This window comes from Lepisma saccharinum, chromosome 16 (assembly GCF_977018435.1).
Source record: "Lepisma saccharinum chromosome 16, izLepSacc3.1, whole genome shotgun sequence".
Classification (NCBI taxonomy): domain Eukaryota; kingdom Metazoa; phylum Arthropoda; class Insecta; order Zygentoma; family Lepismatidae; genus Lepisma; species Lepisma saccharinum.
In genome coordinates, this window is record NC_139244.1 from 19,917,924 (window position 1) to 19,941,379 (window position 23,456).

At 36.3% G+C, this 23,456-nt stretch overlaps 3 protein-coding genes across 4 annotated transcripts in view; 2 read left to right on the top strand and 1 right to left on the bottom strand.

Annotated features, from left to right (window-relative positions):
* Positions 1-8,069, top strand: part of spas (spastin) — a 214,028-nt gene extending 205,959 nt beyond the window's left edge. For both annotated transcript variants that reach the window (XM_083137831.1, XM_083137830.1), the window contains 2 exons: positions 1,057-1,250; positions 6,337-8,069. In XM_083137831.1, coding sequence (XP_082993957.1) covers positions 1,057-1,250; positions 6,337-6,500 — 358 coding nt within the window. In that variant the 3' untranslated portion in view covers positions 6,501-8,069. The remainder of the gene's footprint in view (positions 1-1,056; positions 1,251-6,336) is intronic.
* Positions 8,070-15,027: 6,958 nt separating this feature from the next.
* LOC146000320 (heat shock 70 kDa protein 14-like) lies at positions 15,028-17,106 on the bottom strand. Its single transcript, XM_083137832.1, has one exon. The coding sequence runs from the start codon at positions 17,080-17,082 to the stop codon at positions 15,568-15,570; it is 1,515 nt and encodes a 504-aa protein (XP_082993958.1). The 5' UTR covers positions 17,083-17,106; the 3' UTR covers positions 15,028-15,567.
* A 306-nt stretch (positions 17,107-17,412) lies between these two features.
* The window catches only part of Rat1 (5'-3' exoribonuclease 2 Rat1), a 160,982-nt gene continuing 154,938 nt past the window's right edge, over positions 17,413-23,456 (top strand). Inside the window, exon 1 of the mRNA XM_083137833.1 lies at positions 17,413-17,597. Coding sequence (XP_082993959.1) covers positions 17,523-17,597 — 75 coding nt within the window. The 5' untranslated portion in view covers positions 17,413-17,522. The remainder of the gene's footprint in view (positions 17,598-23,456) is intronic.

The window sequence follows — 23,456 nt, forward strand, 5'->3', positions numbered from 1 at the left end:
GGGTCACCGCTGACATTTTGGTGCTCCCACTGGGAATCAACGCAGGACCAGGACCGCCTACAAAAAATGTTAATTGTATAAGAATTTCAAACTCAGATTTACTTCAAGATATTTTATCTTCCGTCTGTCAGATATTGGTCTGCAAAGGACACTAACAAAGTAAACGGATTGATAGAATTTTGTTTTATTTTCCACACAGCTCTTTTTCTTCCTTAAGAAAATACAGCTAAACTGTGAAGAACTTTCGTCAGAACATTAATAAATATGTATAAACTCTGTTGGATTTGGATTAATAAAAGTTGCAATTTTTCACATCTATGGAGAGAAATTCACGGAGAATTCCCATAACCAATAAATCATGCAGAATTCCCATAACCAATAATTCATGCAGAATTTCCATAACCAATAATTCATGCAGAATTCCCATAACCAATAATTCACGCAGAATTCCCATAACCAATAATTCATGCAGAATTCCCATAACCAATAATTCACGCAGAATTCCCATAACCAATAATTCATGCAGAATTCCCGTAACCAATAATTCATGCAGAATTCCCGTAACCAATAATGCATGCAGAATTCCCGTAACCAATAATTCACGCAGAATTCCCATAACCAATAATTCACGCAGAATTCCCGTAACCAATAATTCACGCAGAATTCCCATAACCAATAATTCATGCAGAATTCCCGGTGAGTAGTCACCCTGGTATTGTGCAGCAAATTATTCATATGCGATTCATTCTTCATATCAACAAGTAACTTTGTGAGCACAAGTATAGTATTACAATAATTTGTGGATAATTTTGAAAGTGATGAATACAAATGAAAAATTGGGTTAGAAATTTGCTACTTGGTGGTTATATATACCTGTCTTACAGTTCTTTTGAAATTTTGTTTTTAACGATTGTAGCTAATCAGTATTTTTCAGGAATTTTGAAAACTACTTCATGATTTGTAGAGCCTAATTTAAGATTTTTAGGAACCGAAAAGCACACTTTTTAGAACCTAAATATCCAAGGTCTAATAATGACGCACATTTCTGTCTTGCAGGCGATTTGCAAAACGAATCTACGTTACCCTACCAGATCACCCTACTAGGGTCTTGCTCTTGCGAAAGCTTCTGAGTAAACACAGCAGCCCACTCTCACAGAAGGAACTGCAACAATTGGCAACACTTACAGATGGCTACTCGGGTAGTGATCTCACAGCATTGGCCAAGGATGCTGCCTTGGGACCAATCAGAGGCAAGTATACCATGTTATCATTCTACATCAGTGACAAGGTGTCTGTCTACCTGTGGGGAAAATCTTATTCTGGAAAAATCAACATTTTTCTAGTTGTGCAGTAAAGTAAAGATATGTTCTTGAACAAATAAAAAACGTGACAACCAAAAATTTTATTTGTGGGCAAACCATACTTCTGTTTGATATACTGCTACCGAGTATAGTTTGAGAAGAAATGGATAAAAATACTCTTGTAAAAGAGATATTGTTTTGAAATCTTTTTCATTTAGAAATCGACTACAATAAGTGGTTATTGATATTGACCACCTTTCTGGTGGACTTTTTGGTGGGGAATGCATTTGTTAGATAGTTATCTGGAATAGTATATTACTAAATTTTACTATAATTATGTACTATTTGCACTATAATTATATTTCTTAACCCTTAAAGGACTCGTGTCACAAGCAGCTTTGTCTTGTAGTATGTAACTTTCTTAACGTACTGTAACTTGGATAATGATCGGAGATACATGTTTTGAGTTCTGCATGAGTCTAGAGGTTTGTAATTAACAATTAGTAAAGTTTAATTTCATTGTTACTATTTGAGGGGGGGCGATGTCTGAAAAATTGTGATATTGTGCATGAGGAATTTCAAATTTCCTGCTGTAAACATGCTCGGCGTTAGTGCACCAAAAGTATTAGCAATAACTGCGTTAAATTTTTCCACATCAATGGCAAACATACCAGGCATTATGCGGGTACCTTTTGGAGATTCATGTCCTGGCCTAGCCTGCATGGGGTCCGATGAATTTCAAATTTCGTGCAAAAGAAATTGTTACTTGCCCTTTTTTCATCTTCATCTTCTAACTTATTACGGAAAATTTATTATTTTCCATCAGGATTATAGCCCAAAGTGTAGTGAACAAAATGAGGTATCATTTGTACCTCGAATGTTCTTAGTCCCGGAAATATAAAATTTCATTTAGAAGCATGCAGAATTTCAGTTTCCTACTAAAAACATGCACGGCGTTAGTGCAAATACCTGGAAAAAGGAACTCAGCCCTGATACTCATTTGCTTTCCTCCCCCTACTCAACAGTCAATTATTGTTTAGTTTTTCCCTCATTATTACCTGTACATATGATGTTAATATTCTCAAACCTGGTTTAGTGTAATTATAAATATGAGCATACACAAATTTTTACCAATAATTTAATCAGGAATATGTTGGTTCTTGGTCTAGAAAACATGCAAATGTTGGGAAATGTTGTTTTTTACAAAATTGTGAGTGATGTGTTTATCGTCATTTTGCAAGGCCATGCACTCTTTTGTGGGCAAGTATTACACTCTTGCCAGCATATTTTCTTACATGAAATAACAGGTGTCTGTGTTTACGGGGAAGAAAGAAATAAAATGTGAAAGTGTACTAATACTAATAATACCTGCTCCCTCCCCCTCTCATTTATTTTATCAGTCAGTCATCCACTTTTTATGGCAAATGGAGACAAGTGATGCAACCTAATCAAAATGCAGAGTATACAAGTGCACCAATTTATGGCCAAGATATTGTCATTTCATTTTCATATTTGTAGTTATGTAATGCTACTATCCGTGACAAAAATATTGAGCCCTCGGTTTACGCGCTTGTAAAATTGTACTCCGTGGGAGGAAAACAGTCAAATATACCTCATTGGAAAGCTTCAAGTATCTACTTTTTAATAAGCGTTACTGAAAATTAATCTTAACTTTGTTTTCTTACTATAATGAAAAATTCACTGAAAAGTGTATTTTTTTCCAAATTTCACAAACAAGGAACTTAACACCATACAGTTCATAATCGACTGTACATATAATCTTGAGATTTTGTGTACTTAAAGTTTGATTATTTTTGCACCTCTGTAGAAAAATCAAGTGCATATTTTTACTAGATACTTCAAAAATTGACATTTTAGGGAAACTAGCAAACTTGAAATTCATAATTACAATTTCAATGAAATTGCAATAAACTGTTGATATAACGCATTTGATCAACCAGATGTTTGGCGCGTGTACCTCAAATATGGTTCCAGATATTAATTATTCTTTCACACTCCTAATATGGTAAACGGGTGCATGACGTTTGGCGGGGTACAGCCAATCTCGGACTCCGCGGGCTGCAGGTGACTTCCAAAGTGTTGCCGCTTCGCTGCGAGAATCGCGCAGGTATGTTCCATCGAGCCAATCCAAAGTAATGTCACACCATAAAATAATGAATGAAATATGTCTCATACTGCAAATGGAGTACTGCTGTACTACATTTTTTTCCTAGCTTTTATCTTCATATAAACATCGTCTCCTTCGATACCCGGCGAAGGTACATAGTGGTTCGGATCCCACTTTACACTGTAAGTCCAGTCACAATTAGCCTACTTGTGCATAAAGTGGACTTAAAGAGAGAAAACAACTCAACTCTGCTCTTTATGAACATCACTTTCCCAGTATTATTTTATGTCGCACATTTAAACAGATATATTGAGTGCAACGATGTTCGATGAGGACGATTTGAATTAAGTCTTCTCTGTATACAATAATAACACACCTGCTGTATCCAGCGATTTCATAAGAAAGGGAAACAGATTGAGGTGCGTACTAGCGATAGCAATGCATATAAAAATTATATTAATAAAATTGCGCATTTCAAGCCTTCACGCCAACTAACATTTTAAAATATATTTCGAGCAAAAATGGATGTAAAAATTGTGTTTATCTCGCAAAATTCACTTGATCATCGTGTAGAGTAGTGGTGGTGGTTTCAGCATTTAACATGTTGCTATACATTCCACCTGAAATATTGCTTTTATATTTTGGTCTGTTTCACAGCTGCTACTCTTGTAATAAGCAAGGAGTTGTGGGTTCATTAAGAGAGACAGAAGGACTAAAAACATTAATAAATTTTCAATTAATTTAATGAGTGAAAGGTAAAAGTAAATATAAAATGCTGTTCATAATTGATTCTATTGAACTGGATAATTAAAATAAAAGTCTTGTATATTTCTTCTCACCACACCTTGCAAGAACTTGCCCAATAAAATATTGGGTCGATGCAAATTTTTGTTGTTCCCTTTCTCTTTACATACCTTTTTTACTGTGCTGACGTAACCCCCGTGGACTTGACACCTTGGTTTATGTCTTGAGATGAGTTTCTCCTGGTCGAAATATCCCTTGACACTGACTATCATTTCTTTTGCACCACTATGATATTATCGTCTTGCCATTTTAATGCAACAAAAAAAAAATCACTTCACAGAACCACCATCACTCAATACTGTGCATACGAAGAAACAAGCTAACTTGTGAGAGACAGACTGCCTGGATAGATTGCACGAAATAATTATTATGGCTATGTGGTGTTTCAGCTCATTTCCCATGTCAAATCTGCTTGTACACTGAGTTTAAAGGGCAAGCGGCAACAAGGCTCACTTGCTCTATGTGCATTCTTAGTAACGATGTGAATTGCATGGGAACTGGTTGCCAAGAAAAACAATTCTCTATTGTTTTCAATTCACACAGTGTGAAAGAAGGAGATGTGGAAATTTGATTTTTATTCCACGGCCATCATTTTGATATGCATTTCATGACCATTGGGCTGACATTACCGAGAATACAACATCATAATTAATCATTAATTGTGGCTGTTCCACAGATGATAGTACAATTATATTTGATATTTCCACATAAAGAAGCTTCAATCACAGAAAAAAAATCATATTTTTACGATGGTTTTAGATGAAGCTACACACAGTTGAATTCGACTTATGTAGAAAAAACACAAAAAACTACACTTTTACGAACATTTTTGTCTGAATAGAAAGGAGACAGAGTTAAAATCACTTTGTCTTGCTTTTATCTAAAAGCAGGCACTCGTAGCTTTCCAGTAATGTAATATTTGGCTTTTTTCCTCCCACGGAGTACAATTGTACAAGCATGCAAACCGAGGGCTCAATATTTTTGTCACAGATAGTAGTTTTCCTGATGGCTGAATTTTACTCAAAATCTGTTGCATGCAATATTTAAAACATAACACTCTCTAAACACACACCCATGAAAATAGGTGGCTGGTGCCACATATGGGAAAAGCAAAGTGAGTGGGACAGAAGTCGCTGGTTCCTGTGCACTGTGTTGCAACATCAGCCAGGCTGCATTGCCTAGTTCGAGCGTCAGATTGGCCTCTGTCCAGGGCACTTTTGAGTCCCATTCGATACAGAGCTGGTGATCGTGTGAATTGAAAGTTACAGGCCCCAGAAATGGTGACCCATACCTAAACGTCAAACTGCTCTTCAACTTCTGAACACACAAGAGTTGTGCTCAGACGTGGCAATAGCATGAACTTCTGCCACCTTTCCTAATTTCATGGCCATAAGGCTAATAAAGACTGCATGCACAGTTTATTTCAAATAACGATTTCTCGACCACTAATTGACATATGAGAAGGGAAGTCGTGGGGTGATGATCCTTCACCAAGGATCGAACGTGTGATCCTGTGGTTGCAAGAAGATATCATTCAACGATGCTATTGGTGAGGTCTCGTGCATGGATCTAAAAGATAAAGTAATATTCCTTTTTACCTATAATGGGATGCCATGGAATAGTTGGTTAGGGCACCAATACACGTCTGTCACAGGTTCAATTCCCACTACCATCACATAGATATTTTTTTTTTTTCATCTGAAGACAATGTAATAGTCAAAATGTAGTGTTAGAATAGGCATAAGTAGGGATGGGCCGATAAGAAATTTTGGTCCATAGTGATAAGGTATCGATATGAAATTTACCGATCTCATAACTGATATTCTATCAATTTGATATAAAATTCCAAACTTTAATAAAAGTAGGGCATGGAGATTATATGTTTATATAAAAATTACCAAAAAATGGCAGAATATTGCACTAAATTACAAGATATAGATAGATATATCAGATGGATAAAAGTAACAATAATTTTACCAATACACTGACGCCTATGTTGGCTGATACCAATGGAGTACCGATTATTCTGTCCCATCCCTAGGTATAAGTAAAAGCACTGTTAATACTTCATGCTGAAATTAAATTTGAATTTGTGTTCTGCAGAATTGAATCCGGAAGAAGTTCGATGCTTGGATCCACGCAGTGTTCGAAATATCACTGTGCAAGATTTCACAGAGTCTCTGAAAAGGATTCGCCGCAGTGTTTCGCCATCCAGCTTAGCAGCGTACGAAAAGTGGAATCGAGATTACGGAGATGTTAGCTTGTAAAATACATTCGACAAATATACGAGGAAGAAAGTGGTGGTGATTTTTCTTTTTTTTTTTTTTAAGAGAGGGACCTAATCCAGCAATTTTTTTTTAAGTTGTTAGGTGAAAAGAAACTGTTAAATTTAGATATTTGGAAGAAGTATTGTGTTGTTGTGGAAACAGAATATATATTTATGTACTGCAAAAGTCTCGTTCTAAGACTAATGTTGTGATTTTTATGCATCGGAGGTAAAAGAGAAAGAAACTACATTTGAATGAAAAATAAACGAAATAATGCTTCTTGTTTTATTCCAGTGGTGAACTGAAAATTTAATCAGTTCTACTTAGTGAGACCTTCCTCTCTTGAAGAGAGCCTAGTTTTTATTACGCAGAATGTTATTTTGTGAAGTGTAAAGATTTTGCTTGGCATCATGTCCTTTTGCATATACTCAAGTTTTAAGAAAGAAAGTGATGTGAACGCAAGTTTGTTTTCTATTTCTCGACACAATGTAAGAGGATAAAATTAATTGGATAAAACAGGTTTGGCGTAAATGCTTTTATTCAATTACTCATAGGAAAAAAAAGCTTTTAAGTTAACTTCAGACAAATGCATAATAATAATTTAATGTATAATTTTAAGTGTTGAATTAATTTTTCCCAAATTGTACAACATTCACACGTCTGTTAATTTGAGAGTTTATACTTTCGTTGAGGATATAAACTTGCTCATATTTTCCCAGTGTTTGTGTTTATTTTTAGCTGTGATCACTTACTGTAATGTTATTTACTGATGACAAGTTACTTGTAAAAAACATCATGGGTGATTTGTGTTAATTGTGTTTTAATTGCCTTAATAGATCTGTTTTTGCTACTTTTGTACAGAAGAATCCAAATGTATCTGATTGTAAATTTTGTGATACAAAGATGGTTTACTTTCTAAAGCACCAACAAATGTACATCGATCTATTAGTGTTTTTTCAGCTTGTTGCTGTGATGTAAAATTTTTTAAGAAGCTGCTTTGTAACGGAGTTCTCGTGCTGTTGTTATTAACTTAATGTGTTTATGAATCATGAATGAAAAGGAAATGTGACATGTTTGCAAACAAGAAAATTGATTACAAAATATGCAAGGTGACAAACTGATATATATATATTGAAAATTATGAATCTATTATACCTGAAATTCACATATATTTCAATTTATGTATACATATAATTATTTTTTGTTTGTGATAGCAATTAAGGTTCTTCAAAGTGTCCACATTAGCATGATATTCAAATAGAGCAAGTTTCAAAAAAAAGGTTGGAGTACTTGCATATGATCCTTCTTCAAGAACTTCACAAATCATGTCTATAGGGTTAAATCATTGTTAAAATTAGTGAATGGTAAAAGCATGTAAGAAAATATAAAAAGGAGAATTGCAACTCCAGGCATTCATTCATGTGGTATTGTAGCAGTGAGTAGGAGAATACTTAAGTTAGGAAAAAGGTTTGTTAATATTAGGGCTGAACCAATACCCATAACGGTACTTCTAGTCTTACAGATTCCCACCGATGCTTGAAAATTGTAACAATTAAAAGTTATTCAAAATATGGACTAATATTAGTAGGTGAGTATTACACCCCAATTATAAGAAACAATTTACCAGTTTTGCGTTAAAAAATATTTAAAAAAATTACATCGGAATATTAAAATACCTGCTATGTATTACAAACTACAGTTTTTGTCCCATATTAATTAGAGCTGAGCTGATACCACTTTGAACCGATACTGATACTTGAAATGTGCAATAATAAAAAATTGTTCAAAATATTGATCACTATTGGTGTGTGAATATTCTTCACCAATGAAGTGCATTTAGAAATTTGCTTTAGAATATACAAGAATTACATCAGAATATTAAAAATAGATGTTATGTAATCACAAAATGTAGTTTTTCGTTCAAAATTGGTGCCGAATAAAGAGAAAGTTTGATTTTTGCATAATTTCCAGGATTATTAGACTCCGCGAAAATTTCACGCGACATATTTGCGTACCCCATGGAAGACGAAAATGCCGGAAAAGTATCGGTAGATGAATTCCCACTGATATCGGCTGATACCGATACATCGGCATCGGCTCAGTCCTAATAATGATGTTACAAAATCAAAGGAAACTTAGAATTTTGCATAACTTCCAGGATAATTAAACTCCATAAAAAGTCTCACGATGTTTTTGCAGGCCCCATGAAAGATCAAAATGCCGGAAAAATATTGGCATGTATCAGTAAATCAAATTCAGCCAATACTTTCCGATCCCAATACCACTGATATCAGGCAATACCAATACATCAACGATACCCCAACATTATCTCAGCCCTAATCATATTATATACCCTTTCTTTACCTTATCTTTGTTTAAGAGGAAAGAAGAAAATATATTATGTGTGAAATTTGAGAAACTTTTTGTGCTTAAAAAGAAATCTCTCATACTTGCCCAGTCTTCTTCCTTATGGAATACATGAAAACTGTGCAAGCATGAATATGATAGCATGTTGCAAATAATACAAGAAAAGTAATTCTAGAGAAGCTGTGATTCTGTTCACGAGCATGTGAAAATATTTTTATCCTGGATTTTACATTTTCCTGCATTGTACATTCAATTGAGATGTTCCCAACTGGCAAAATGTTATAGAATTTTCCTCAATTTTGCATTTTTCCGCATTTCAAGTTTTTTCAGCTTGGTACCCCAAAAACGTAAAATCGAGGTTTCACTGTACAGTGTAAGTTAACCATCAAAACTATAACAACCACTACTGTGTGAAGGTTGAATATCACTTGCTGAAATATTGAATATCCTTGTCTTACTGTCCTATGCTTGGGAGTGAAGAAATTCCTGAATACTGCCCACCTCAATTTTTTTTATTCAGGTAAAATTTTCATAAACCATATCTACTAAGAAAAAGAATAATAAAATTGTGCCAATCCTTATAAAATAAATTGAAGAATTATGGCATGAAGGAAAAACTGAATTTGTATGAAACTGAACTTGGCACATTCCAATTTTTATCTTGCTTTGTAACACTACCGTTTAATTTGAATGTGTAAAAATTTCATAGCAATAGTATCCAGTACAAAAGAAATTTACGGGTTCTCTACGAGGTATGGTTATCAGTACATTGCCTTAGAAGTTGCTCATTTCCGTAAATAATAATGGAATGTCGCCGAATAAGGTTTTCTTCATTGATGAGCCATAATTTTTCATAACTTTTCAGTAAGTTGTAATAAAGTACTGGTTTATTTCTTGGATCACTTTCTGTGCATGTTGCTGGACTTCTCTAGGTTTGAATTAAATGGAAATTTTTAATGCCATGGAAGTTTTGTTGTAAATTAGACGGATGTAAAATCACAAACACAAATGTTCGTTGTAAATTAGATGGATGTAAAATCACAAACACAAATGTTCATTGTAAATGAGACGGATGTAAAATCACAAACACAAATGTTTGTTGTAAATTAGACGGATGTAAAATTACAAACACAAATGTTCGTTGTAAATTAGTCAGATGTAAAATAACAAACACAAATGGCTCATTCACCACTTTAATGGATGCAACTAGGCGACTGCTTTGCGACACAAGAAGAAATAACATATTTAAATATTAACTGTACATGGGTAAAGGGTATCTGTATACAGTATTCATAAAAAAATAGCAATTTCAAAACAAGCTATTTATATAAATATTGGAGTGGTATTCTGTCCCAATGCTAGTAAATATACTTAAAAAAAACATTTCATTCATGATTCATCTGTACTTTGTCCTATCAAGATTTCTAGTGACTACAAAAAGCCGGAACTAAAATATTGATGTCATACTTTGTTTTAAAAATCACAATAGACACAGTGGCCATTTTAATGACAGATTCAGGTAACAAGTAGCAGAATGAGATAAAATGTGAGCATAATTGCCGTGTTAAATAATTTCAAATTTGATGTAGTATTGTGGAAATAAATTTTTAGCTACTTTGCCTGCCATTTTTTCTTCTTATCAGAAGACTGTCAATAAGTGTTATAATAGTGATTATGTTCCTAGTATCAGGGATTATTCTTGATAGGAAAAATTGCTTTGTCTTAATCTGCTACTGACAGAGAAGGTGTTTGTATATAATTAGTATGTCTTTGTTTAGAGAAACATTTCATAAATTAAGGAATTGTTTAATTTTTGCTAATATGGAAATAAAATGCAGTTGAACTCCCATTCGTGTGTATTATTATATCATAGCAATTTTATATAGGGTGCTGCTTTCCTGAAGTCTCAAAATGCATGAATCGAACGAAGATAACTGGTCTTGTGAACCTGGTGAAATAAGTTATTTTGGACTTAAGGAACACACTAGGCAAAAGCTTCAATTGCAGTGTTTTGTTTATGAAAGGTTTTTCACATGGTGTTCAGTGGGAGACCAGCCCTTTCGGCAGAAATAAATTCGGCTACGGACATTCATGCTCATTTTAATCACGTGTTTAAAACAGTTAAGGCACACTCATCTTGTGCATGATGCTTCATATCGTTTTCTGTTCAAATTATAATTTATTTTCCGAACTAGTGCAGCTTGAAGCCATCATGCATTTGCAAGTAACACGATTTTCCCCAAACTTGACTGTCTTCATGACAGGACTTGAGGAACGACTATAACTCGTTCAGTGTGTTAAACTCATGCCTACATACGTGTTCTTTCCATGGGAATTTATTATTAACACTTGTAGACCAAGATTTAAAAAATATGTTACTGAAAAGTTAGTAAAAATGTAACAAGGGATGAATATGAGTCTTTGGCATTTGTGCTAAAGCCTGGTTATGTTTTGTCCAGTCTTGCATGATAAGGTAAGTTTGACGAGTAAAACTGACTCAAGACATGCAGCTACTTCATGCTTTCTCTTAGTGTTTCCAAAAATAAAATTTCAGTGTGTGTGTGTGTGTAGAATGGAAAAAAAAATCACTCACTGCTCTCGAGATTGGTTATTTAAGAGGTAAATTCTCAGTCAATTTGTTCCACGAATTACTGCAGGAACATGAGGATTGGCATAATTATTAACGTGGGGATATGGATGCCTACTCTAAGTTATTAACACTAGTAACTCTAGAAAATTGAAAAACAAGACGTTACTTGTCCAAGATCAAGGATACCCAGCACAATATTAAGCAAAGGTTGATCGAGCTTCAAATGTAGCTCCAGCTCATTCGTTCTTCAAGCAGTTGACAAACCTGCTGTCCACACGCAATGTTTAGTTTGATCTGTCTGGCATGATTATGCAACACTGATGACAAAACATTATGTCTAAACCAGGATTAATGTTTTATCAAAGAGCTGTCGAGCCAAACTTGGGTTTCATCTCAAATTGAAAAACTTGGTAACAAAAATTTATGGTGGGCATGGTAAACCTGGGTTAAATATTGTATAGGCTAAATTTCACATTTCTGCATTGCAAATGTAATTGATTTTCCCAATAATTTCAAAGGACCACTGCCTTCATTAAGAAAAGTTATGGTATCTTGGATGCAGATGGTAGGGAGTCACTGGTTTGTTAGATCTTGGGTGGTGGTAGTTTCAACTTTTCCCATCTGGTGGAGCTAGCGAGTCATCTGTGCTTTCTGCTGGCAGACTGGTCTGTTGCTTAGTGTGTTGTTTCCACTTTGGGCAGGTCATAAATGTTGTATGGACAACAAAGTTAGTAGTATTGTGTTTTTTATACACCATATGTTGATACACTTGTAGGTTTAATTGTATCTTCTGCATAAAGAAACAAACTGACGCAGTACTAAGCGAGGTGAGTGTACAGGAGGTCCAAATTTGTTCTGGCTGTTTTTGAAGTGTGCCAGGTCAGGTGTACTTGTCCATTGACTGAGTTTAGTGTTAAGTGCACCATATGCTCCAAGAGGATAATTGGGACTGGATCTACAGTTTAAAGTGAGATCTGAACTCCTCTGAGATTTGCTTTGATGGAGAAAAACTTACTGTGCACTAATAAGTTATTCTAGAAGATAAATTGAAGTTTTTCTTTCCAATATTTTGATCTTCCTTGCTAATTAAAAGCACTGGTAAGTAACAAATTCTTTACTTTTCAGTTTTGGTTGCGCTGCCACAAACAAAATTTCTAAAGCACCATAAAAACTTAATTATAGAATATACTTAATATGTATATAAGGAATTAATGTTTAGTATAGTTATTTGACATAACAATTCAACTTTCCTCTATACATATTTTTCACTAGGAGTTAGCAACTGACAATTGCAGAAAATGCCCACATTGAACTTAACAGCATGATTCTTTATGTTCAACACCACCTTGCATAGAAATTTCTCTTTTATAAGTTCTTTGCATGAACACCCCTGGGAAAAAAAAAGTGTAATGAAGGCTTCACTGCATTCTCTTTGGTTTCTTGAAACATCCGTGACCCATCTCTCTTCATATAGAAATCACAGCAAATGTGATAGCAGATAATGAAAAGCATTACCATATCCTGCTCTCGGTGTTAAATTTTTATTTCCCCAATGGAGAACTATCCAGCTCCCCATGCTTTTCCACTGCACTTATGAAAACAAACTGAAAACGTCCACCCACAATACCCCCTCCTGTCAGTGAAGGGAAGATGCTTTGCATCCGTTCCTAATCCATAGGGTTGCTACTTATGTTGAAAACAGGAAAAGTCTGGGAATTTTGAAGATCTGGAATTGACATGCACATTTTGGAGTCGGCAAGTGAAAACGTTTCCACTTCCTGATTCGGTTCAAAAATATTGTTCAGAAATATATTCCTCTAGTCCTTATTTCTGTAAAAAAAAAGTAAAGTGCTCCCCTGTGCTTAGCACCCACACTTTCTTTATCTGATCGTGAGTGGGGGTGATGTGATCAGCATCATGCCCCTGACTGCCTCTACCCTCAGGCATCCATGTCATTCGATGCTGGGTGGGCACCGGGGTTGCTTCAGTTAGAAAAGTTCCCGGATTTGAACCAGCCGGGGATCGAACCCGGGACCTTTGTCTGGTGCAAAATTATGGTTCCCTTGAATTTCGGTTCTACGCATTCATACAAGCACATCAAAGAAAGCCGACCTCTGTGTTGGGGTGGTCAGCATAGCATGCTACAATGCCATGGGTTTGAATCCCAGCCTGGGCAAGGGTGTTCTTTGCGAGTGTCCATCAGTTTCATCATGTCATCACTCATCCTCATCTTTGCAATTAGCCAACAATGGCAGACAAGCAAAGTAAAATAAACCAAGCCACTCAATCAAAATTTTTTTTAAGGGAATTCAATTATGCTGGTACGAGAGCAGAGTGAACGAGAATAAGGTGGGCAATTTGCCTACTATTATCTTTGCTATCAGCTGCAGATTTATAAGCATTACCAAGCATATTGTCCATTAACACATTTACACTCTGCTTTATGCAATGAGAGCTTCAAGAATTGAAGCAAGCAGAATGCAGGAGAAATATTAATGAAAATAGTAGTGGACAATTTGCTAAGGAATACTTGTGCATCCCACTGCATTACTTTCACACACACAAATATAAACAAGTACTGACCTTTTCTGCAAAAGTGCTAGTCACATCCTAAAACAGAATTGTTGGAAAGTTGGCAGAAACAATGGACAATTACAGGTGAGACTTATGGGAAAAGGTACGATACAATTCAATCACATATACCTAAAGAACCTTCACTCAAGTGCTTTCCTGAACACCCTTGACTTGTTGGGCCCAGAAAATTCATCCGAGTACATATTAATTGACCACTTGTTTCTTTTTTTAAAAAAATTCTTGTTGTGGAGCAATGAGTAATAGAAAAATCCAATCCTAAATTTCACCATTGTCAGAAAAACAAAGGTTGGAAGAATGCATGAATAAAAAATTTTGTCGATGTCAAATGTTATACTCAAAGTCAAATTATGCTATTTTGGTTGCCAAATTATCTCCTCATCCTGCGAACACAAAGATTCTAGATAACAACCAACTGGCAAACAAACTGAAGACAGATTTAACCAGATTTAATAGCAAGAGTTGCCAAGTATAGAGAGAACACAGGAGAAAAAGGACCCATACAGAACCATGTTTCTTTGAACCATACTCACGCATGGAGGGGAGGGGCCGTGTGTATCACACTTCCTTACGGACAGATGTGCAAACGCTTTTGTCTGAAGGTTCCTATGTTTGTGGTCACTCTATAGCATACATACAGTTCTGTGCACAGCTCAATATTACTTGACTAATTAAATGCAACGTATTCAGACTGCAACATGCAGTCTTAGATAATAGCCTGTTTTGTATTTAAAATCCATATTAGCAGCACCAGTTCACATCAGAATACCTTGTGGTGTTCTTTCAACTCCATGATGTGCAGAAAAGAAGTACTCGACTCCTGCATGAAAATAAACACACACCATTGTAAACATTATACACATCAACAAGTAAAGAATACACACATCCGTGTAGCAGGCCAGCTCAGGTTGCAAATCATGCACATGCATTTTAAAATCTGGTGAAAATAGCTCAAAAGCTAGCTTCACCACCTGGTGAAAATAGTCATTCCGTTAAAATATACCAACAAGGGGAATGCAACTGATCTTTTAAGATAAATCCAATCCAAAGTCCAGAAACACTATAACACAAATTTCAACAAGGTTCCTCTGTTTTGTCGAAAATATTCACAAAGATACAATTATTTTTAATGTAATACATGCACCATTCATGTCATGTTTTATTTGTTCTCTAAGGAGAGGATGATCTCAACTGATACATTGCACAAATAAATACACCATAACTACCTTTATTACATTTACTTGACAAATTGTTCTCAGAAAAAAAAAAATGCTGTAATCATAGCACTATTTGTGCACATCAAATTATTATTATTATTACAGGGTGTTCGAATAAACAAAATCCAAGGCTCTATAAAGAAAAAAATACGAGCCTGCAACTTACTGAAAAATGAAGATAATTTTACGAGGCTCAAATTGAAGCAGCTCAGAAAATTCAGTTCTAATTATTAAGGAAGAGAAGTCATATTACCCTCCAGTTTTCTTTTTCAATTTCATGATCATAACTTATCTACTTTAGTTACGTTTGAGGATCAATTCTAACAGTTGCATTCCTGTTACTGCCTTTTTCATGTATTTTCACAGAAAAACCACCATTTCTATTAATTGACACTTGCACAACTAACTGTGTGGCTTTTGTTAATTTGTCCAGTATAACTTTCCCAACAAACTTAAAATTATCAGATTCTATTCCATCTTTCACAAATAACTCTACACCAAATTCATCCTGTTCACCATTAGTTTCATACATTTTGGTTCTCTTCACAGGAAGTGGGGTGAAAGCTGGAATTACACAAAACTTGTCTTTCTCATTAAAAGCTTTTAAGTACACAGGTACAGAAATGGCTGGAACTTCCACAGACAAATGCACTAAGTCTTCAATTCCATGTTTCTTTGGCAAATAACTTGCTTCTTTTGCTGCACCCAAAGCTATAACTTCATCAGGATTTATTCCACTGCATACTTCAGCATTTGGGAAAAGATCACAAATTGTTTGTTGCATCTTAGGTATCTTCAGACTGCCACCACACAAAACCAATGACTTAACACTCTCAAACTTTACATCTGCTTTATCTAACACTTCATAAACTGGCTGTACATAATCATCGATTGCAGAACTCAACAAATTTTCAAATCGAGCTCTTGAAACATTAACACTGAGATCAACACCTTCGTATAATGATTCCACAAAACAATGTGCACTGCTCAGCATTGAAAGAACATGTTTACATGTTTCAGCCGCATTGTACAGTTTCAGCATTGAGCGTTTACTTTCCTCTGGATCTAGTTTCCACTTGTGTCTGAATTCCCCAGCTAGATATTGTGACAGAAGTTTAGTAAATTTGTCTCCACCTAAGCTTTTCTTGTGGATGTAACTCTTGATTGAAAACATGCCATTAACAACCTGTACAACTGTAACATCCATAGAAACACCACCACACCGGTACACAACACAGTGTGAATCACTGGCATCCTTGATTCCTATGCCATATGCCAGCAATGCAGATGCTTGCTCGCTAATCATTTGAACTACACTGAACCCAGCAGCTTCAGCCGATTTTTTAACTGCCTGACGTTTCTCTAGTGTAAAATGATGAGGCACTGTCACAATAGCTCTCAATTCTTCGTCCGATCCCATGGAGCTTATTGCTACAGAATGCAACTTGTGGTACAGCAATCTCGATACGTCCTCTGGAGTAAAAAAACATGTTTTGTTGCCACGTTTTAGTTCGTACTTTACTCTGTCATTTTCTACAACTATTTTATATAAACTTCTGTCAATCATGCACTGCAGCTCTGGATCATCTACGGCCAAACTCAGCACCTTCTTGTTGTGAATGATGGTATTTGCACCATTTCTAACAAGTCCAGATTTTGCAGCTAGACCAACTACGTCTTCAGTCTCGTAGAAAGACACAATAGTAGGAGTTACCCGATCACCGGCATCATTTGCTACAACATCTGTCTTTCCCTCTCGATGCAAGGCTAGGCATGCAGTTGAAGAACCCACATGGACACCAAACGCCGCTGCCATCTTTGTGCTCGATCACAGGCACAGATGCACAGAAACAGATTTACAGATGGACACCGTAAAGCAGTGTTGTCATAACTGATTCATTACAATTACCTAAACGCAACATGGAGCTATGGGGATCTAAATTATTCAACCATTCCATTTACATTCAAATGATTAACTTTCTGATTCTATGGTTCAGATTGTGCATTGTTTTCATTAAGAGGATATACAATTTTTGCAATGAGTTCTCTAAACTACTTTAAACAAAGTTCACTGAGTGAACGCAAATTCAACCAGATTCTTGTTCTGGCAGCAGTGCTTGCATATAATCTGTGATGAGGCCGAGAAACACAGTGTACTGTTAGCATCGTTTATGGACCTCATGTTATTACACATTTAATGTAAATTATTTATGTTATAGATATTTGCTTAATTCTTGTGGACTTCAAAAGTACATAATGGGAGTTCCAGCATTCTTCAGGTGGTTATGTAAGAAGTATCCGTCGGTAATTGTGGATTGTATTGAAGAAAAGGTAAGACCCGGCTCTCGTTGTATTGAACTTGAAACTTATTTTAGTGTATTGTTTTTACATATCCATTCTGGAGATTTACTGAAATAATGAAATAGATAGATTATCATCATACATAGCGTATACCGTCTGCTTACAGTCACTGTCGCTAACCACACCACCGATGGGCCTTGAATTTTTAAGCAAGGCGCCGTCCTCCATGTATGTTTTATCCATAATTGAACCTACCGTCGACAGAACTACGTATTTTTAACATGTATAAAACATTTGGTAACAGTTTCATGCATCGGAGACACATTTCTTCAATTTTACACAAGAAACTACGGTAACATTATCGTATGGGTAAAACGGATTCCTTCAAATTTACAGGAGAAAGTACTTACGGAAATCATTTTCTTGAGCGTTTTAGAAGTTCCTGAATGTAGATTTGATCCATTTTAATGCGAATGCATTTTGTTTTCTGCGAAAATCTCTGTCCGACATGCTGTTTCTGCTCCCCCCATTTGCTTTTTGCATGAGAGTGCAATGTTCCGTGTGTTAAGATGATGCAACCCTGTAGCCAGTGTTTCAGCCTCGCCGTGTTTTCACTAGAACCACCTGTCGAGTTCGGAACAAGCCATTTTTCCCGAATGGGTGTCACTTATCGCACAACATTGTAGCAACATTGTGTTCGGACGTCACAGGAGAGAGCTGTTTTTACAATTTTTCTTTGTATTTATGCTAATGGAACCTAACCTAACCACGTAGGCATTCCTCGTCTGACGTCAATATTCAAGGTTGCAAGATTGTTGTGCGTAAAGGAAGAGAATTAACGAATTACGAAAGAAAGATGGTTCCAACCCGAATGGGTGTCACTTATCGCACAACACTAGCAACATTGTGTTCTGACGTCACAGGAGAGACCTTTTTCATGTTAGGCAATACAAAGGTAACGCGTCTCTTAGCGAAAATATTATTTTTTCTTTGTATTTATGCTAATGGAACGTAACCTAACAGGCCTAACCTAACCACGTAGGCATTCCTCGTCTGACGTCAATATTCAAGTTTGCTAGAGTGTTGTGCGTAAAGGAAGAGCATTAACGAATTGCGAAAAAAAAAAATGGTTCCGAATTGCTGTTTATGGACAATGAACGTGGTAAATCGCAAGGTTATTTTACAAGTTCTACACGTAAATGGGACGTATTAGCATAATTTCAAATAGGGGCACGAAAGTAGATATTTTCCGGTGAACGAGGTTGCACCACTGCATAAATCGACAAAACACTCTCAGAACGCCCCCTAAACCAGTATGCTATCACGGCCATAATGTGTTACAGATTCGAAACAACAAGTAACAGTAAGTACTCGTAAATAGAGAAAATAAACATTATCTTAGTTAGAAATGCATTATTTCGCCTTAAGAAATGTTCCGCAACACGTTAGCAATGTAAAGAAGTCCGAAATATATGATTCGTAGGTGTTTCACCCATACGATAATAGTACCGAAACGACTTACGGAAATGAGTTTCTCCAAGGTTTATAACCTCCGTCGATATATATTCTTCCTAAAACTTCATTCTACAATGCAGCAGAACAATAAATAATCACTTTTCATGTAATAATATTGCGCATTTTGTGAAAATCGACAACATCATGCCGTTGTTTCCAAGATGTACCTGCAGATGGCTCTAGCGTCGGAAGTCACGCGATCTCGCTAGTGGAATCAGGGTTTCCAAACGCGCGATTTTTTCGAGAAACGAGAGTTTTTTTTTTCTTCGAGAAACGGGCGGTTTTTTGTCGAGAAAGGAAAATGGTTTTTCGATGAATTTAGGGGTGAAATGGGTGCTAATGGAACCTAACCTAACAGGCCTAACCTAACCTCGTGTGAATGGTTCGTGGGGCTACCCGTGGATGGTTTTTGGGGCTAACGTCAATGGTTTGTGGGGCTACCCGTGGATGGTTTTTGGGGCTAACGTCAATGGTTTGTGGGGCTAACGTCAATGGTTTGTGGGGCTACCCGTGGATGGCTTTTGGGGCTAACGTCAATGGTTTGTGGGGCTACCCGTGGATGGTTTTTGGGGCTAACGAACAATGTTTCATCGAAATGTACAATTTCCAGACGTGATCCCCGGTTTTTTACAACTTTCATGCACAGTAGAGTTGGAAACTTTGATATTCGAAAACAAAAGAAGCGTTACAATTTGCAAAGCAAGCGATATCGCACCGTGACGTGCTTTCTGTAGCATTAAGGAAAATGGTTTATTTTAGGAGAAAAAGTGTTTGTTTTCGTGCAAAAAGCATATTGGCACCCTCCACTATGTTCCGCAATACATAATTGGTAAGTACAAACCACGAGAAAGACAAAATATCCGATTTAAATGTGTCTCCGATGCATGAAACTGTTAATAAACATTTTTTGAAACAAATACAATTCCAGATATTAAAATGTGCTAGTGCAACAACTTTGGTACAAAATTTCAACCCGAGTTCCGAGATCATTATGGAACACAAACATTTTTCTTTCCATGGTTCGATTTCTATTTATGTCTGTCAACCCATACTTCGGAGTTTAGCGATTTCTTACTGCTTGTTTGCTTGAGAATGGTTTTTCACTTCAGTATACTCCTATATGATTCTTCTCTTCTGCGAAGGTGTTTTGTGGTTAGGTTAGGCGAGTCAAGTTTAGGGCTCTTACTATTGAAATAACCTCTCTGGTACTATTATCGTATGAGGGAAACACCTACTAATCATATATTTCGGACTTCTTTACATTGCTAACGTGTTGCGGAACATTTCTTAAGGCGAAATAATGCATTTCTAACTAAGATAATGTCTATTTTTTCTATTTACGAGTACTTACTGTTACTTGTTGTTTCGAATATGTAACACATTATGGCCGTGATAGCGTACTGGTTTAGGGGGCGTTCTGAGAGTGTTTTGTCGATTTATGCAGTGTTGCAACCTCGTTCACCGGAAAATATCTACTTTCGTGCCCGGATTTGAAATTATGCTAATACGTCCCATTTACGTGTAGAACTTGTAAAATAACCTTGCGATTTACCACGTTCATTGTCCATACACAGCAATTCAGAACCATCTTTCTTTCGCAATTCGTTAATGCTCTTCCTTTACGCACAACAATCTTGCAACCTTGAATATTGACGTCAGACGAGGAATGCCTACGTGGTTAGGTTAGGCCTGTTAGGTTAGGTTCCTTTAGCGTAAATACAAAAAAAAATTAATATTTTCACAAAGAGACGCGTTACCTTGTATTGCCTAACATGAAAAAGGTCTCTCCTGTGACGTCAGAACACAATGTTGCTACAGTGTTGTGTGATAAGTGACACCCATTCGGGTCGGAACCATCTTTCTTTCGCAATTCGTTAATGCTCTTCCTTTACGCACAACAATCTTGCAACCTTTAATATTGACGTCAGACGAGGAATGCCTACGTGGTTAGGTTGGGCCTGTTAGGTTAGGTTCCATTAGCATAAATACAAAGAAAAATTAATATTTTCGCTAAGAGACGCGTTACCTTGTATTGCCTAACATGAAAAAGCTCTCTCCTGTGACGTCAGAACACAATGTTGCAACAGTGTTGTGCAATAAGTGCCATCCATTCGGGGAAAATGGCTTGTTTCGTGGAGCTGCTGTTCTTATGGTAGGGTTACGTTACGTTAAGAAAACATAGTTTATTTCATTTTTTTATCGATTACCATACTTGACCGCCAATTATTACATGCAGATTCGTGATTAGGAGGTCTCAATTAGTGAGTAGGCGAAATTTCATAGCAAAGAGTGGTCCGGTTTTGTAAACGCGTTCCAAAAAAAATTAAAAATACTCGACACGTGGTTCTAGTGAAAACACAGCGAGGCTGAAACACTGGCTACGGGGTTGCATCATCTTAACACACGGAACATTGCACTCTCATGCAGAAAGTAAATGGCGGGAGCAGAAACAGCATGTCGGACAGAGAATTTCGCAGAAAACAACACACATTCACATTAAAATGGATCAAATCTATATTCGGGAACTTCCACAACGCTAAAGAAACTGATTTCCGTAAGTATTTTCTCCTGTAAATTTGAAGGAATTTGTTTCCCTCATACGATAATGTTACCGCTATTAGTATTAGGTCAAATGTTTGTTTCCGCAAAACGTACTTCTTCAATTTTACAGGAGAAAGTACTTACCGAAATGAGTTTATTTATACTTTAGGAAGGCCTTGGAAGTGTGTTTTCCCCTCGCTGAAATTGTTTTGCCAGTAAATCATGTAATTTTCAACATTAATTTCACCCCGATGCAGGAAAGCTGTTCCTTTGATGTCCGTCTACTACGTGAAACAAATTTTTGCGTGCGTAACAACCAATCAGTGTTTCCAAATACGTGGTTTTGTAACTGTGTAACAGTTGTAGAACGTAAATAAACGTGAGTTACTGTTCATCATTTCTGATTACGAACTTGCGACAACATGACGTGAACAGGATCTGTGGTGAAATTGCACGGCGTTGAAGATCCAGTAAAATTTGTAATTCACCATGGAATTGTGAAGGAATTGGAATGTCCAAAAACCCAGATTATATGTTATATTGAAATAACTTATCTTCAATTTTTCTAATTTTAAAAAACAATTTTAACTATGTTTGCCTAACCTAACAGAACCTAACCTTACCTTGACGTAATGGTTCGTGGGGTTTTCGAACCCAAAAAAAAATCTAATTTTAAAAAACAATTTTAACTGTTTGCCTAACCTAACAGAACCTAATCTAACCTTGCCGTGCATGGTTTGTGGGTCTATCCATGCATGGTTCGTGCATTTTTCGAACCTGGAAAGAAATACAAAGTCAGTAACATGAAAGTACGTATTTTTCTATGATGAAGGTTGCAACACTGCATAACCACTGATCATGGACAACACTAGTCAAGATTTCTCCGCCATATCGCGTGTAATGCAAGCAAAAGCGAACAAGAAAAGATACTCTATATGTCTAAAATTGAGATTATTTGCGTGGAAAAAACAAAATGCCATCTTCAAGAATCCTTAGTAACGGAGAATACGTAAGTATCAATGTGAAAAATAAGGGAATTAGAGACGTTTGGTGGTTACTGAAATTTTACCTAGAATTACAATAATTACAAAAATGTCTTCAGCGTTGGCGCAGGACACTTCTTCAAGCCTCGGGTCAGCAGTAGTCTTTGCAATTCCTTGTCAATGGATAGCGGGTATATTTGTGTACCTTTTCCAACTTCAATTTGCCGATAAAGGTCTTTTCGGAACTGGAAACAGTGCTAATTACTTTCCGAAAGCTTCAAATTTACTTTCACAATCATTTCCACTAATCTGCAATTCTGTACCTTTCTTCCATGAGCAAAAAATGACTTGTCAATGGGAAGCATAGGTGCTTGGATAAGGTATTTTTACGTATTTTTTTCGCTGATAAATTGCACGGTACTAATTTACTATTCCACAAACAGATTTCTTGATTTATACACAAAAAACTACTGACGGTAATAAGTTCCTGTAGCATTGTCTAACATCTGGAAGGTTTTTTCTGTCATGTGGGAATGCTTCATAGCGGAAATTCATGTTTTGTATTGAAAATTAATTCTCCGATGGACAATAGCCTTTGGAGCGTATACCTTCGTAGATCATCACGTGTCGTGCTTGTGTTTTGTTGATGTTCATTGGCATGCATTGTTTCCAACCTTCTGTATTTCCAACCAAAAATACAAACATGGAGTGTCGTGGATGCGTGGTGAAATTCGTACCGGGAGCCCCACAAACCATTGACTAATAGCCCCAAAAACCATTCATGGATACCCCACGAACCATTTCCTGCAAGGTTAGGTTAGGTGGTATGACTGAAGATGACTGGACCCCT

Bases quoted from the DNA above. Each gene is read 5' to 3' on its own strand.
- LOC146000320 (XM_083137832.1), bottom strand. From the start codon at position 17,082: ATGGCAGCGGCGTTTGGTGTCCATGTGGGTTCTTCAACTGCATGCCTA.